The sequence below is a fragment of the Stegostoma tigrinum genome, chromosome 5 (genome assembly GCF_030684315.1).
Source record: "Stegostoma tigrinum isolate sSteTig4 chromosome 5, sSteTig4.hap1, whole genome shotgun sequence".
Taxonomy (NCBI): domain Eukaryota; kingdom Metazoa; phylum Chordata; class Chondrichthyes; order Orectolobiformes; family Stegostomatidae; genus Stegostoma; species Stegostoma tigrinum.
In genome coordinates, this window is record NC_081358.1 from 2,916,841 (window position 1) to 2,931,952 (window position 15,112).

Below are 15,112 nucleotides of genomic sequence, written 5' to 3' on the forward strand. Positions count from 1 at the left end.
ATCTCATAGAAATATATAAAATCCTGGTGGGATTGGATACGCTAATGTTGGGGAAGTCCAGAACTAGGAGGCACAGTCTAAGATTAGGGATCAGCCATTCGGGACTGAGATGAGGAAGACTTCCTTCACTTAGAGTTGCAAATCTATAGAATTCTCAACCACAGAGTGCTGGGGCCAAGTTGTTACATATATTCAAGAGGGAGTTTGACATGACATTTGTGGGTAAAGAGATCAAAGGGTGTGGAGAGAAAGTGGAAATGGGATACTGCAATTGCATATAATTGCTATAAGCTTATTGAATCGTGGTACAGGCTTGAAGAACCGAATGGCCTACTCCTGCACTTATTTTCTACGTTTCTCATATGAACTTGTTGCCCCAATCACTGTAGAACCTGAGTTTAACCGTCAGTATGAATCATTTCTCAGTAGTGTTTTCAAAACAAGCAGGTTTAACAACTCCGCAATATTGTCTGAAAGCAGCATTATTTCTCATTTGGGTAAGACTTTGCCCGAGTACAGTCAAAGCCGCCACCTGGTGGTGATTTGGTTAAAATACATACTGGAGACCATCAGACCTAGAGTATAATTGAACCATACAAACTGATCACAAAAACAAATACTTTCACATATTAATGAGAGATGTTTGAAAAACTTAGTAAGAAAATTGTAAATAACGTTCATTGTTTTATCAGGATCAAATGTAGTACTGAAAATTAGAGAAAACTTTAAAGTTCAGATTTGATGTAGGTAACCTTGAACGAAGCTAAGCTGGTTTTCTTTTGATTTGGATTTCAGCACTGGGAGTGGAATCGGGGTGGTGGACAGATGTTTATAGCCATGGACACTAACCCAGAACCACCCCCCCTCTGATTTTCTTCCACGTATAATCCTCTCCAGTCTCATGCCCTATGAGAAATGTCAAGTGTCATCTTCAGGAGCAACTGTGCAGAGAATCAAGTCACAAGCTGCTTCGAGATTTCATGCCACCCTATTTGGATTTTCCATAAAATCAAAGGACAAGCCTAATGTTTGTTTTTGTGAGGATGATGCCCATTATTTGTACTTAATTTGCAGGCTTGTATCCCAGTAAGCCAGCAACCAAATATAGTTGAGAGTTCCTATTCATTATGTTATGGGCATGTCGGTTCACACCACATGCATTTGCTATGCACTGATTAATTTCATGCCATTGTGTTTTAGATAAAATTAGAGTTAAACTTGGTCACAGCAGTGGATGGGAATGAAAGGAGGGACCCTACTCCTCAATTATTCTGCTGTCCTTTCTACCACTATGCATCCCACCCTCTCATCCTCTCTATCCCCTGTCCTTGATACACCACCCCAGCCCCCATCTCCATCCTGACCACTTCCCCAATCCAGTCCTCGCTACCTCGTCTTCCCTTTCAGGGGACCAAAGTGTATGGGAAGAAAGTGGGAACAGTTTGGTCAGCTGTGATTATATTGAACTATCAGAGCAGGCCTGAAGGGCTGAATGGCTTACTCCTGCTCCTATTTTCTGTCTCTAATACAAACTTATTGTAGATGAGGTTATTTACTCAATCCAAGAGACCATTGCAAAACCCGAATTTCGAAGTTTTCCTAACGTTCACTGCAACATTTGATCCTCGTAAAACAATGAATGTTATTTACAATTTTATTACTCTAAATTTTTCACATGTCTCTCATTTATGTGGGAAAGAAATTAATTGTTTTTATGATCAGTTTGTGAATGTTCAGTTATGCTTGAGGTCTGACCGTCTTCAGTATGTATTCTACCCAACAACACCACTAGGTGGTAGTTTTGACTGGACTTGGGGAAGGTCTTACCCAAATGAGAAATAATGGTGCTTTCAAACAATACTACTCTGTTGTTAACCCCACTTCTGTTTTGAAAACTATTCTGGGAACTGATTCGTACTGACTGTTAAATCTAGATTCTACAGTGAACTGGGGCAGCAAGGCCATCTGAGAACTCTGGGGTGGCCATTTTGCCCTTTGCAAGTTATCCCAGACTAAGGGCTCAATGCTGAGGATTATAAGCCTTGGCCAACACTGAAGCCAGCAAGTTTTTGTGGTAACCATCGAGGGACTAGAACCTCCAGCCACAGTGGTTGCTTACCAGGAAAATGATCCTTTAGTTATGTTTCCTATGGTATCCTTTTGCTAGTCATACCATATTTCTTGATTAGAATTGGAAATGGAAGGCTCTTGAAAGCAATAAAAGACAATTATAGGAAATAAGAGCAGGAATAGGTCATTTGCCCCCTCAAGCTTGCTCTCCCAGTCAACAAGATCATGGCTTCTCTACCACACAAATTTTCTTCACTCCCTTGATGCTAAAATAAATCTGAAAATTTATTGATCTCTGTCTAGGATATGCTCAATGATGAGTCTCCACAGCCAGTGAAGAAATTCCTCCTCATCTTAACCTGATTTGGCATATCTCTTATTCTGACAATTTGTCTCCTTGTTACAGCCCAACCAAGAAAAACATCCTCCTTGCATTTTTCCTATCAGGCCTGTAAGGGTGTTGTATGCTTCAGAAGACAAGACATGGGGAAATGATCAGAAACCAGACCCATTGACAAATCTTTGCTTCTTCAGAAAGAGGTTTTGCAAATTAATGAGGACTAAACAAGTGAATATTTTCATCAGTTTCTATCTCTACTCAGGTGTAGTCCCAAATAGTTGTGTTTTTAATTTTCATTTTTAGTATTAAGTATCATCAAAAAAGAAATTGAAGCTATAACTTTACAAAGCCTGGGTGGCATTTTGGATTTTGCTCATTGTGCATAACATTAAAGTTAACCTATTATAATAAGAAAAGGCCTCCTAATGTCTAAAGGTTGTTTCATGATGAGAACACAAAAGGTTTCTTTGAACTAGTATCAATTGGGAAAAAAACAGTGAACGGTAAAATCACCCAATGAAGAAAATTTGCAGGCCATTCAACCCATCAGCCCTGTGCTATTTTTCCTCCACCTCAACTACCTAGTAAAGTCTGACAATCCTGTTGAGACTCCAGACCTTTTAATAAACCACCATGTCTAACCCCACACTCCATATACCGCCCCCCCCATACCCTTTAATAAATCCTACTCCGTTTCATACCACTATCCGCACTCCCATACCCTTTTGTATTACCACCCTGCCTAATTTCAGTTCCTTTTTGATGCATTTCTTGGTTAGTCACATTATAGAAGCAACCAAGTCCATTTGAAGATTGATAAGTGCAATTTCTAGTTCTGTAAATCTGCCCATCATGGTGGGAACCTTCTGAAACAAAAGATTTCCATGCAATGAGAAAGTTGCAGATTTTTGATCCAGTGGCAGTGCAAGAACAGTGATGTAGTTCCAAGTTAGGATAGTATGTGACTTGAAGGGGAATGTGGTGTTCACATGTACTCACTATCCTTGTCCTTTTCACCTGGAAATTCTGTTGTGTTTGAAGTTTCCAATGAGTGCATTTAGTGTCCTGACTAAGGTTCACCAGTGAAGAAAATTGTGGCCAAGACATTGAATGTTTTCAAGGAGGAGTTAAATATAATTCTTGGGGCTAAAGGGATCAAAGGATATGGAGAGACAGTGGGAACAGGGTACTGAGTTAGATTATCAACCATGGTCATATTGAATGGCAGAGCAGATTCGAAGGGCTGAGTGCTCCTGTTTTCTATGTCTATGACCACACAGAACTGCACAGCATTGGCCTGTGTTGCCCCTAATTTATGAGATCAGTGGAAGGGTGGCTACTGGGCAGTTGAGGTCTATTTGATGTCATCAAGGACTTTTCAGAGTTTTGATTCAGCAATTTGGTTAGAATCGCAGGAGCTGCATCTAACCCATGTTTAAACTCCATACTACCACAGGGCGAGCTAAAAATAGAAGCCTCTTCTTAACCCCTTGCTAGTGTGATGAATGTAACTAATAGTGATAGCATGACAAAACATACTTAAAATAATTCTTGTGTACAGTCTGTATATTGAGCACATATTTGTCATGTGTGTGAAGATATCCCTGTTTACTTGCAAGAAAAACTGCAGTCTAACAGTAGCATGCTACTATCAGTGTAAGCTCTAAACAGACAGTGCAATTACCATCGCAAACTTTGAAAAACATCAAAGGAACGTTCTTCATATTTTGATGACCCTGCCATATATTCTGATTGCCGTTTCAGTTTTATAAACAAAAATCACAGTCTCGAATTATTTAATTAAAATATTTGCAAGTATTTGCTTTATTTTAACTCCTATTTAGTGGGATAATATTTGTTAGTGAGCAGGGATCGACCCAAATTTAATCCCAATGTACAGTGAAAAATCCTCTGTTTTGTGTTCAAACTATAACTGTAGCATTGGTAAAAATAGTTTTGCTGCTCACCAACTGTAGTGCATCTGCATCCCAACTTCTGAGCCACTGCAACAAAGGAACACTTTGGAGAAGTGGAAGCTAATTGTGTTTTGCTTTAGAATCACTTTGAATCTCAATACCTAAGTTACACTGTACAAGTTGAATCTTCCGTGTGAAAATGAAAGAATTTTGTACCAGGGTTAAATGTACAGTGTGACTCTCTAATGCCCAGCCAGTTACACATACAGTTACACATACAGTTACACCTCAGGTTTTCTGTTTGTGCAGTTCACTTTTTCACCTTGGTATCTGCTAGATTTCAGATCTAGTGAATTCCTGCATAAAGAGAGTTATAATTCTGTAAATCTCTTTGTTTATTTTTGATCATTGCTATTGAAACAGCAGGGGGAGACTGAAGTGCATGAAGTCCAATTTCATATGACTGCTAGAGTATGTGTTGAATCACTAATACTAAGGTTTTGGGTTATACTCTTGTTCTGGGCAACATTGATGCACGTACTAATTATCCAATCTCACTCATTGTCAATCTGTTGTCTTAGTAATTATTGAACCATATCAGAAACAGCAGATTGCAATACATGGAGTGAAATGGTTAATTTATCTGTTAAGTATCTAGAATCTGCAGTATTTTGTTTTAGATTAGATTAGCTAAATTAGGTTCAGCTAAGGAGAAGCAAAGAGTTGGCATAAATGCAAGTTTGCAAGTGAACCAAGTGGCTTCCGGAAGGATTGATGTTGGAACTTCAACATGTTTATAATTTATATAAATGACCCAGACAATGAGATGTAAGGTATGATTGCTAAATTTGCTGACGACTCAAACTGGTTCAGAAAATAAGTTGTGAAAAGAACATAAGGAGACTACAAAAATAGGTTAGAGTCGCAATGACGTGCCAAATGGAATTTGATGTGAAAAAATGAGTGAAATTGTCCATTTTGACAGACAAGTCTAAAATATTTGGCATTAGCTCAAGTGTGCAGTTTTTAACAATTTAATCCTCTCAGCAGTCGTGTTGTGTTGGTATGTGCTCATGAGGTAGGCAATCCAATCCACAGTAAATCACAGGATCTTCAAACATGTAACATTTAATAGCAGTACACAGATTTTTGACAATATTTCAAGGATTCCGATTGCGATGCAAAATGAAACAAGCAAATGTGTGTAATAAATTTGCATTGTAGACTACAGTCCCAAATAGTTGTTGGAATGGTGGCAAATGAGTGTCTTAAGTTACTACAAAAAACTTTCAGTGGGAAGTGATGAAACTCAGCACTGAACTGTAATTGTAATTTTTCAGTCCTGCACAGCAAGCAATTAGTATGTTTTTCTTTATTGAAAATAAATGCCATTGCAAGATCAAACATATTTCTTTATATTTAATCATTTGGTTATTATAAAACCAAAGCAAGTCTTTCAGAAGAATAAAACTGGAATTGTTGCCCCATTGTTGTGTGTATATTAGAAATTTTATTGTACAGATAAAAATGAATGAACCTAGAATTATAGAAAGTAAGTCAGGCTGAGGTCTGAACACTAATGTTTGTTCCATTTGTCCAGGATGAAGTATTGGAGTATATTGACGATCTTCTGGAGGAAGCAGACAGTTAATATTAGCAACGGAGCAGAGTCTGCAGTAAAGACTGTTGGTTAAAAAAATGAAATGAATCCATGTCTCCAGCTGCCTCAACTCAGGAAAATTTCCTCAAATTCTGAACTCTTCCCATATGAGCTTAAAGTCTTAGTGTTTTTTTTAATATAAACCTCTGTTTGTTCATCTATGTGCCTGAGTGGCAGCCCTATTTTCTTTTATTTGGAGATGTGCCTTTTATTACTTAATAGAAATTTTTTAGCTTTAAGCTGTTGCCTAATTATACATTTAGCTTCCATTATGTTCATTTTCATTTCTTCTCCAATCTAGCTCAGAAATAGTTTCTAGAGATGAAAACCATCACAGCTTCTTCAAAATTTTTCCAGGCTGCTATCTCAGATCATTGGACTGTTGTTTTTGTTTTCTGTGGTTGTACTGATATTCTTTTTTAAAAAAAAAGACTGTTTATCCGGTTTCTTCCAAAACCTAAATGACGTTTAAAGACACTTGGCATACATACCATATGTAGTTGGTTTAACTGGCATGCTTTCCATTTCTGTGCAACTTGGTTAGTTTCAGTGCTAAATGTCGTCCTGAATCAGCCCCAAGATCATGTCGATCTTAACTGTAGGGGAGCTGAATTTTCGAAAGCAGTAAAATCTGCTTCATGGATTCACACTGAATAGAGGTATCAGTCAATAATATGCGTTCACATTATTATCCTTCACATCTATCAGGATTAAATTTAGCACTACCAGTGAGAATGGAAACCATGTAGGTGCTGTTTGATCTAATTGGCAGGAACCCATTTAATAATAATGGGAAATCTCATATTTAGAAAAAGATATTATGTGGATTTTTTGCAAGTTGTGGAGAAGAATTTTTTGGTATAATTTTTGTTTAAACATGTGATTTAAAAAGTATACAGATTGGAAAGTTCAGAAATGTTTACTGATTATGATTCTATATCAAGGACTTAAACCAAACTTGTTTCGTATTTGCCTCAGGATTCCACTAGCTGCACTGCCTCAATGCCAGGGAAAACATTGACTCATTTATTAATGTTTGAATATAGACCCTTGATGCTGTTTGTAGAGAGTCAATGTGAAAAACCCACAACTAATCCTTCAGCGCAGCTGCCTTGTGCCTGGACACTTGGTTGTGAGCCATGCCTTAAACAGCAACCCCTTTTACACAGTCACTGATGGATTGAATAACATAGTGTAAACTCACCGAATGATTAGAGATTCTCACAAAACAACTGCTGTCTTGATAACATGAATTGTCTGTAATCTTTCTGGCCCCAAAAAGCTCTTTTCAGAAGAAACTAAATCAGATACATTTGAAATCGCATGAAGGTGTATAGGAGTGCAAATCACAATACTAACCTTTGTTTGGTCATTTGCACCAACCTCAACCAAAAAAGAACCCAAAGCCTGCCCTTAAATTCTTTCCATGTTCACTTCAGGTCAAAAACTATGTTTTTAATGTATAACCCAAACTGCTTGAAAAATAGAAAAGAAATAAATTTATTTAACTGAGATTTATATTTGATATAAAGCAAACTGACAAATAGTATGATATAGACAGCCAATCATTTGCTGCTTCCTTACAATTACTCGACTGGACTTATCCCACACCTCCATCCCCACCTTCATCTCCTCCCTGCCCCGATATTATGATCTTCACTCTCTTTTTTTTGTATCTCAATGCATCATGTCTGGATGTGAACAGCAACATTCTTGTGGTAAATCCTGTTTTTTTTTTCAAAAAAAACATGAATCATGTTAATTTGGCAGTATTAATCTTTCTTTATACACTACAGCCATTGTGTGCCTATTTTATCTTTAGAAAAGGATATAATTTGTACAACTGGGTGCAATAAACTAAAATAAAATTTCACCTTTTATGGAGAGTGTGTATTTATATTTTTAAGATGGCCTCATTTTATGAAAGATGAGATTTGACTCTTGCCATTATACAGAACAGTGTGAAGCTATTTTGTAAAGGACAGTTAGGTATTAAAGTAGAATAAATACAGCAGGAGTAGAATAAATATTGTGTTTCCTCAAAATTAAGTTGAATTAATTGCAGTATTTTGGATTACGATTGTTAAACACATGCAGACTGTTATAACAAAGAACCTAAGTAGCAATTATGTACAAATCTTTTACATGATTCTGACATGAGTCACCTAAAGTTCCCACCCTTAATTTTACAAGATTCTCCAGGATGTCTAGTCAAATTTAATGTCAAATGGCAACTGAACGAGAGGGTGTCCCTGTTCAGAGGTCATTGATACATCCATCATTCTTCCAGTGGAAGCAGTGTTTTTTTTTCTCTGCTTAACCAATCAAACTCATTTGTTCATTATGCTTATTCCATGTATTTTAAGCATATTTCTTTATAATAGTAAGTATTGAAAATATCTTTGAATTAAGACAACTCATACTGTATCGGAATGCTTCCCATTTTTAAGTTGGGTCAGTTCTGATAGCCCCACTTTTATTGCAGAACTTTTCTCAATAAGCAATTTTTAAAATTACACTTTGTACTGCATCTCAATGTGCTCAGTGCGTCTCACTTGTCCCTTCCCATTCAGTTGGTATATGGAAGTTTTCTGATGTCTGCGTTTGTAGCACCATACAGCCAATATCACTGCTAATACCAGCAGGCCAACCAGTGTTACAATGACAGCAATTATGGGGCCTTTCTTTGAGTGCAAACATTCGTCTCCTGTGCAACTGTCAACAGTGGGGAGCAGTTTGGCCTCAGTGCCATCACTGAAATTCTTCCCTTTAGCAAATATGTCAATGATGTCTACTTCTGTAAAATCAATCAAAGTCTGAGTACTAACTGCAGGTGTGCTTAAAGTCACAATATTATGGGTTGAAATCTCCTCTGTTTCTGTGGGGATTGGGGCATGATCTGCAGGGTGTAAACCTTCACTGACTCCAGTGTTTTCTAGAGATGGTGAAGATTCAGTCATTTCATCAGAGGATTTCCAGGACTCATCAACACCTGTTATCAAGAAGGTAGTTGTGTAGAAATTGACATCTTTAGCTTTACTGGCACTGACATTTTCGGGTTCTTTAGTTGGTGTTAGACCAATGTCCACTTGTTTAACTCCTTGATCAGGCAATCTAGTTGATACGCTTATCTGTGTGTAGTGAATGGCAGAGGTTGTGGTTGGATAATCAGCCCTGCTGATCTCAATATGGTTGGAATGGTCTGTGGTAGCAATAGTTTCATCTTCTACTTGCATTGATCTGTCAACCTTCTCACCTTCCTCTGTGTTTTCTGATGCAATGGGATAGCCATCTACCCAGGTTTCATCTGTGTTAGCAATAGTTTCCTCAATAACTTTAGTTATGGATGAAACAATGGATGGTTCAGCAGGTAAATCACTGCCTTGAGCTGTTTGGACTTCTTTGATAGCATCAGTCTTCACCCCAATTTGATTATCACTTGAAGTAATTTGGAGCTTGGACTTCATTTCTGGGTCCTTGGTATCTGGCTGCTCAGTATTGGGAAACACTTCAGAAGGGAACCAAAATAGATGCTTCTGGCTGAGTAATGAAACTGGTGACTCAGTTGATTTAAGTGTTTCTTGGCCATCCTGTCCTATTGTTCCATCAGTACCTTCATCTAGTTCATCGCCCATACCTGTCTCACCATTCTCCGAAACAATGATTCTGCCTTGCTCATTAAGATCAGAAAATGACATTGAGTCTTCATCAGGGAACTTGTCTTCATAGTCAACATGTCCCTCAGTTTCACCTTTGTTTTAAAAAAAAAACAAGCATGCTTTTACTAAATTTACTTTGGATTTAGCTTTCAAGGGTAAGTGAGTTGTGATTCTTATGCAACGTAGAAACTGGCATACAGATTTTAATTTCAAATGTAATTGAGAAATTTTAGTTTCTTTCAGCTATGGATAGATATGTGTTAGTATTCTCGAATGGTTTCTGAAATACATTTATATCACAAGTGGTACAATGATTGAAAGTTCATTTGCAATGGTGGTTTTAGCCTGCACTCTTCTGGAGTGCAAGCCTCCTATCCCACTATCAATAGGAGGAGGTAGGAGATAAGGTATCCTGTCCCTGGTCTCTGCCACATCTTAATAAAAATCCTATATTGGAGTCCCATCCAAAACAACAGCTCCACAGCCAAGGCCCCTGATTATCCAAGCACTGTTCCAAATGTTGGAAAAACTCGAGCTAAATTGTACTTTTTGTTTTGGCTCAGTCCAAGTTCTGTTGAGACTTTTGGAGGGGTTGTTGCCACAATGAATTCTCCCTCTGTATCTAAACAAACTCACGACATTAATGCCCCGACAATGTGTTTCCCATCCAATTTCCACTCTGTCTTGCTACACCGTTCCCACAACTCAACACTTAATAGATGTCTGGCCAAAGGTCAGCATCCCTTGTATTTGTGCTATCTTTAAAATGTGACAGTGAACCTGTCATTTGTATTCCAAATCTACTGTGCTAATTGAAGGGCCTGTCCACAAAATGTCCTTAGACCATAAGATTTAGGAGCAGAATTGGGCCATTTGGCTCAAAGTTGCTCTGCCATTTAATCATGGCTGACCTATTTCTCAGCCCCATTTTCCTGCATTCCTCCTGTAACCTTTGATTCCCCCTAATTAATCAAGTGCCTATTTCTGACTTAAATAAGCTCAATGTCTTTGCTTTTACAGCCTTTTATGGCAATGAATTTCAGATTCTCCATGCCCTGGCTGAAGAAATTCCTTAGTTCTAAAGGGTCAGCATTGCACTCTGAGGCTGTGCCTTTACGTCCTAGCCTCTCTTACCACTGAAGTCATTTTCTCCATGTCCACGCTATCCAGGGCACTCAGTATTCCATAACTTTAAATGAGATCTCCCCTTGTCGAGATTGTAATGTATAATGTGAATGGTTGTGATCCAAAAATGAAACTCCAATAGTCACCAGCTACAATCCTATTAATGACCCCTTTATCCATACTCTGCATTTTGCCAGTCTTGCCTATCTGTGCCAGTACCTTGTCCCTAACATGATGGGTTCTTACCTTACTTCGCCTCCTGTGCAGTACCTTGTCAACAGCTTTCTTGAAATCCTAACAGATCAGTTCCATTGGCTATCCTTTGTCTAACTTGCTTGTTACTTAAAGGAATTCTATCAGATTTGTCAGGCATGACCCCCACCCCCCACCCCCCCCCCCCCCCCCCCCCCACCACCACCCCCAACTTGAAGGATCCATGCTGATTCAACCTTATTCTACCATGAACTTACAAGTACTGTGCAATCTTGTCCTTAATGATGGACTCTAAAATCTTACCAATGAACCAAGGGCAGGCTAACTGGCCAGTAGTTTCCTATCTTCTCATCTCTCCTTTCTAATTTTCCAGTCATCTGGTACCCTTCCTTACTCCAGTGATTCTTGAAAGATCACTATCCATGCCTCCAAAATCTCAGCTCCTAATCCAAAACTTATTGCCTTTTTAGTTCTGCTTTCTAAATTTAGCCCCTGATGGCTCATATTCCCTCAGCAGAGCTGAATTCTTCTTTCTATCTAAATTGCTGGTGCTTAAAGGACCCACAACAACTGGATAACAAAGTGTGGAGCTGGATGAACACAGCAGGCCCAGCAGCTTCTCAGGAGCACAAAAGCTGACGTTTCGGGACTAGACCCTTCATCAGAGAGGGGGATGGGGTGAGGGAGCTGGAATAAATAGGGAGAGAGGGGGAGGCGGACTGAAGATGGAGAGAAAAGATAGGTGGAGAGGTAGGGAGGGAATAGGTCAGTCCAGGAAAGACAGACAGGTCAAAAGGTGGGATGAGGTTGGTAGGTAGGAGATGGAGGTGTAGCTTGAGGTGGGAGGAAGGGATGGGTGAGAGGAAGAACAGGTTAGGGAGGCAGAGACAGGCTGGGCTGGTTTTGGGATGCAGTGGGGGGAGGGGATGAGCTGGGCTGGCTGCACCACACAACCAGCCCAGCTCATCCCCTCCCTCCACTGCATCCCAAAACCAGTCCAGCCTGTCTCTGCCTCCCTAACCTGTTCTTCCTCTCACCCATCCCTTCCTCCCACCTCAAGCCGCACCTCTATTTTCTACCTATTAACCTCATCCCACCTCCCTTGACCTGTCCATCTTCCCTGGACTGACCTATCCCCTCCCTACCTCCCCACCCATACTCTCCTCTCCACCTATCTTCTTTTCTCTCCATCTTCGGTCCGCCTCCCCCTCTCTCCCTATTTATTCCAGAATCCTCTCCCCATCCCCCTCTCTGATGAAGGGGTCTAGGCCCGAAACGTCAGCTTTTGTGCTCCTGAGATGCTGCTGGGCCTGCTGTGTTCATCCAGCCTCACATTTTATTATCTTGGATTCTCCAGCATCTGTAGTTCCCATTATCTCTGACACAACAACTGGATGTTTCCCCTCTCTCTCCAAGGGACTCTGCAGCCCAGATGAGATATCTTGAGCCCAGCACCAGGCAGGCAACATAGCCTTCAGAATTCTTGATCTTTGGAAAACAGTATCTATTCCCTTAGCCACACAATCATTGATTACAACTACATTTTTTTGCCCTCTGTTGCATAGCTCCTTGTACTGTGGTGCTTTCAGCAGTTTTCTCATTGGCCCTACAGCCCCCCACTCCTGTCCTCGCAGGGGGCAAAAATCTCAAGCCTGTTAGACAAGCTCAAGGGCTGAGGCAACTTCAGTACTAGCTCTTTGCTACCTGCATCGCTCATAGTTACACTCTCCTCTGTAGTCACGCCTTTCCTGACAACTGACTAAATTTCAGGTAGCTTTTCTAAGGGCTGTGACTGCCTCCTGAAACACAACATCATTTTCTGAAGCAGGGTCTAGACCCAAAACGTCAGCCTTCCTGCTCCTCTGATGCTGCCTGGCCTGCTGTCTTCATCCAGCCTCCCACTGTTTTATCAAGGTAATACTCCTCCTCCCTATGTATTGCAGTGACCAAAGTTCAAATTCCAGCTCATTAGTTCTGAGCTGGAGTTCCTCAAGTAACCAACACTTGCTACGAATGAAGTCTAGCCTCTTTTCATAGCTGAATCACACCAGCCCAGGCAACATCCTGGTGAATCCTTTCTGCCCCCCATCTAATGGAGCCACATCCTTACTATAATGTGGCAATCAGAACTGCACACAGTACTCCAGCTTTGGCTTAACTTACATTATATACAACGCCATCCTAACCACCTTGTTCTTGTATTCAAGGCATTGACTAATAAAGTGTCCAGATATGTTCCTAACCGCCTTACCTACCAGTCTTGCTGCCTTTGAGGATCTATGCATATACACACCAGGTCCCTCTGGTCCTCTCTAGTTCCTAGGGTCCAACTATTCAATTTTTGCTCCCTTGTTAGTCTACCCAAAATGTGTCACCTCACTCCATTGGCACTGTGTGGCCACTCTGACCAGTCCATCTATATCCTCCTATGCCGAAGGCTTTCCACCTTGCTTTTTACACCAGCAGTTGTCTTGGAATTTTACCAAAAAAATGTGAAGAAGAGAAAAGATTTCACCTAGTAATTATTGAGATTACACGATCAAAGACAGTACAAGCATTGAACATACTCCCCATACGTGACTAACAAAAGGGACTCTATTGTTGTTTCTGAGTCATAAAATTTGTTGAATATGGTTACGTCAGTGATACTGTTACATTGAATAGCATTAGATTCAAAGATTAGTTCAAATGTCAGAAACATTCCAGTATGTTTAATATTGATGCTGAACTAAAAATACTTAAATATAAACAGAAAAATTAAACTCTTTGAATTATTTTTTGTCTTCCAGTAATGTGAAAGAAACCAAACATAATTCACCAACGTCTTTGGGGAAGGAAATCTGATATCCTTACTTGGTTTGGCCTACATGGGACTCTAGGTCCACAGAAATGTGGTTGACTCTTAATTGCCATCTGGGCAATTGGGAATGAACAATAAATACTGGCCTGTGCATCACGGCCTCCAAACACTTTTTTAAAAGGTAATCATGATTAAAATAAAGCAGTTATCAAATTATCAATTTGAAATTTTTGCTTTTACTTGCAACAAATTGTGAAAGATTTCTTCTCCTCATTTGAACCAGTCCAACTGCAGGAAAGTTAGTTTTGGCACGGGCAATCTGGCCAATCTTGCTGAGGGTATAAATGCTTCTATTCATCAGTCTGACATCAAAGAAAACAAATTTGGTTTCCCCTATTCTAAGTTTCATGTTTCCTTTTCCAGAATGACACAAATGGGTGTGTTCAATATTGGGTAATAATTTCTGTCTGGCTTGAGGTTACCTTTATAGAAAGTAACCTGGCCTCATTGTCAGCATTTAGCAAGGAAATGTGATGGTGGTTATATTTAGCAGCTGTAAATGCTGCAAATGAATGGTACTTCATTTCTCCCCCTCCAACCCATTGAATTATTTTCAATTGCATGAAGAACAGATGCAGTTCCAAATTTAGGCATGAAACATGTATCATCCTCCTGGTTTCTTTTAAAGCCACATTCTATGACATGCAGTCATCATCTTAACCAACCTCCACGAGCTTAGAAAGATGAACTCTGTATTACAAGATGAATGCAAGGTAAATTTCCCTACAAACAGTGTATCTGGGCATATCTCTCTCTCTCTCTGTCTCTCTCTCTCTCTCTCTCTCTCTCTCTCTCTCTCTCTCTCTCTCTCTCTGTCTCTCTCTCTTTGTCTCTCTGTCTGTCTCTCTCTCTCTCTGTCTGTCTCTCTCTCTCTCTGTCTCTCTCTCTCTCTCTCTCTGTCTCTCTCTCTTTGTCTCTCTGTCTCTCTCCCTCTCTCTCTCTCTCTCTCTCTCTCTCTCTCTCTCTCTCTGTCTCTCTGTGCCCCAAACCCCATCTGTTTATGGCCGCATCAACAAGTGAACATTTCTATATGAGAATAAGATTGGCAATAACAGCATAAGCTCAGTCCCAAATGGCCTCACTTCACAGCTCAGCTGTGGTAAACTGTTTTGCCATGTCTGCCTGTCCCTGCTAATATAGGGTGAATAAAGGACGACTCCAAATTCACACTTGTTGCCTCCTGTCCAGGGTAAGCTCAATGTTTCTGTGTTTTCAGTGGAACACTGTGTTCATTCATGCCAAGAAAGGAAGCAGGAAACATTTACCATG

General features: G+C 39.8%; 2 protein-coding genes across 3 annotated transcripts in view; one reads left to right on the forward strand and one right to left on the reverse strand.

Annotated features, from left to right (window-relative positions):
* The window catches only part of crtap (cartilage associated protein), a 43,883-nt gene extending 29,884 nt beyond the window's left edge, over positions 1–13,999 (forward strand). Inside the window, exon 7 of one of the 2 annotated variants that reach the window (XM_048528769.1) lies at positions 13,773–13,999. In XM_048528769.1, the coding sequence (XP_048384726.1) occupies positions 13,773–13,775 (3 nt within the window). In that variant the 3' untranslated portion in view covers positions 13,776–13,999. Of the gene's footprint in view, positions 1–5,926; positions 7,852–13,772 lie in introns of those variants that run through there. The other variant, XM_048528768.2, reaches the window with a different exon arrangement.
* The window catches only part of susd5 (sushi domain containing 5), a 28,807-nt gene continuing 19,133 nt past the window's right edge, over positions 5,439–15,112 (reverse strand). Inside the window, exon 5 of the mRNA XM_048528765.2 lies at positions 5,439–9,737. Within this exon, the coding sequence (XP_048384722.1) occupies positions 8,500–9,737 (1,238 nt within the window). The 3' untranslated portion in view covers positions 5,439–8,499. The remainder of the gene's footprint in view (positions 9,738–15,112) is intronic.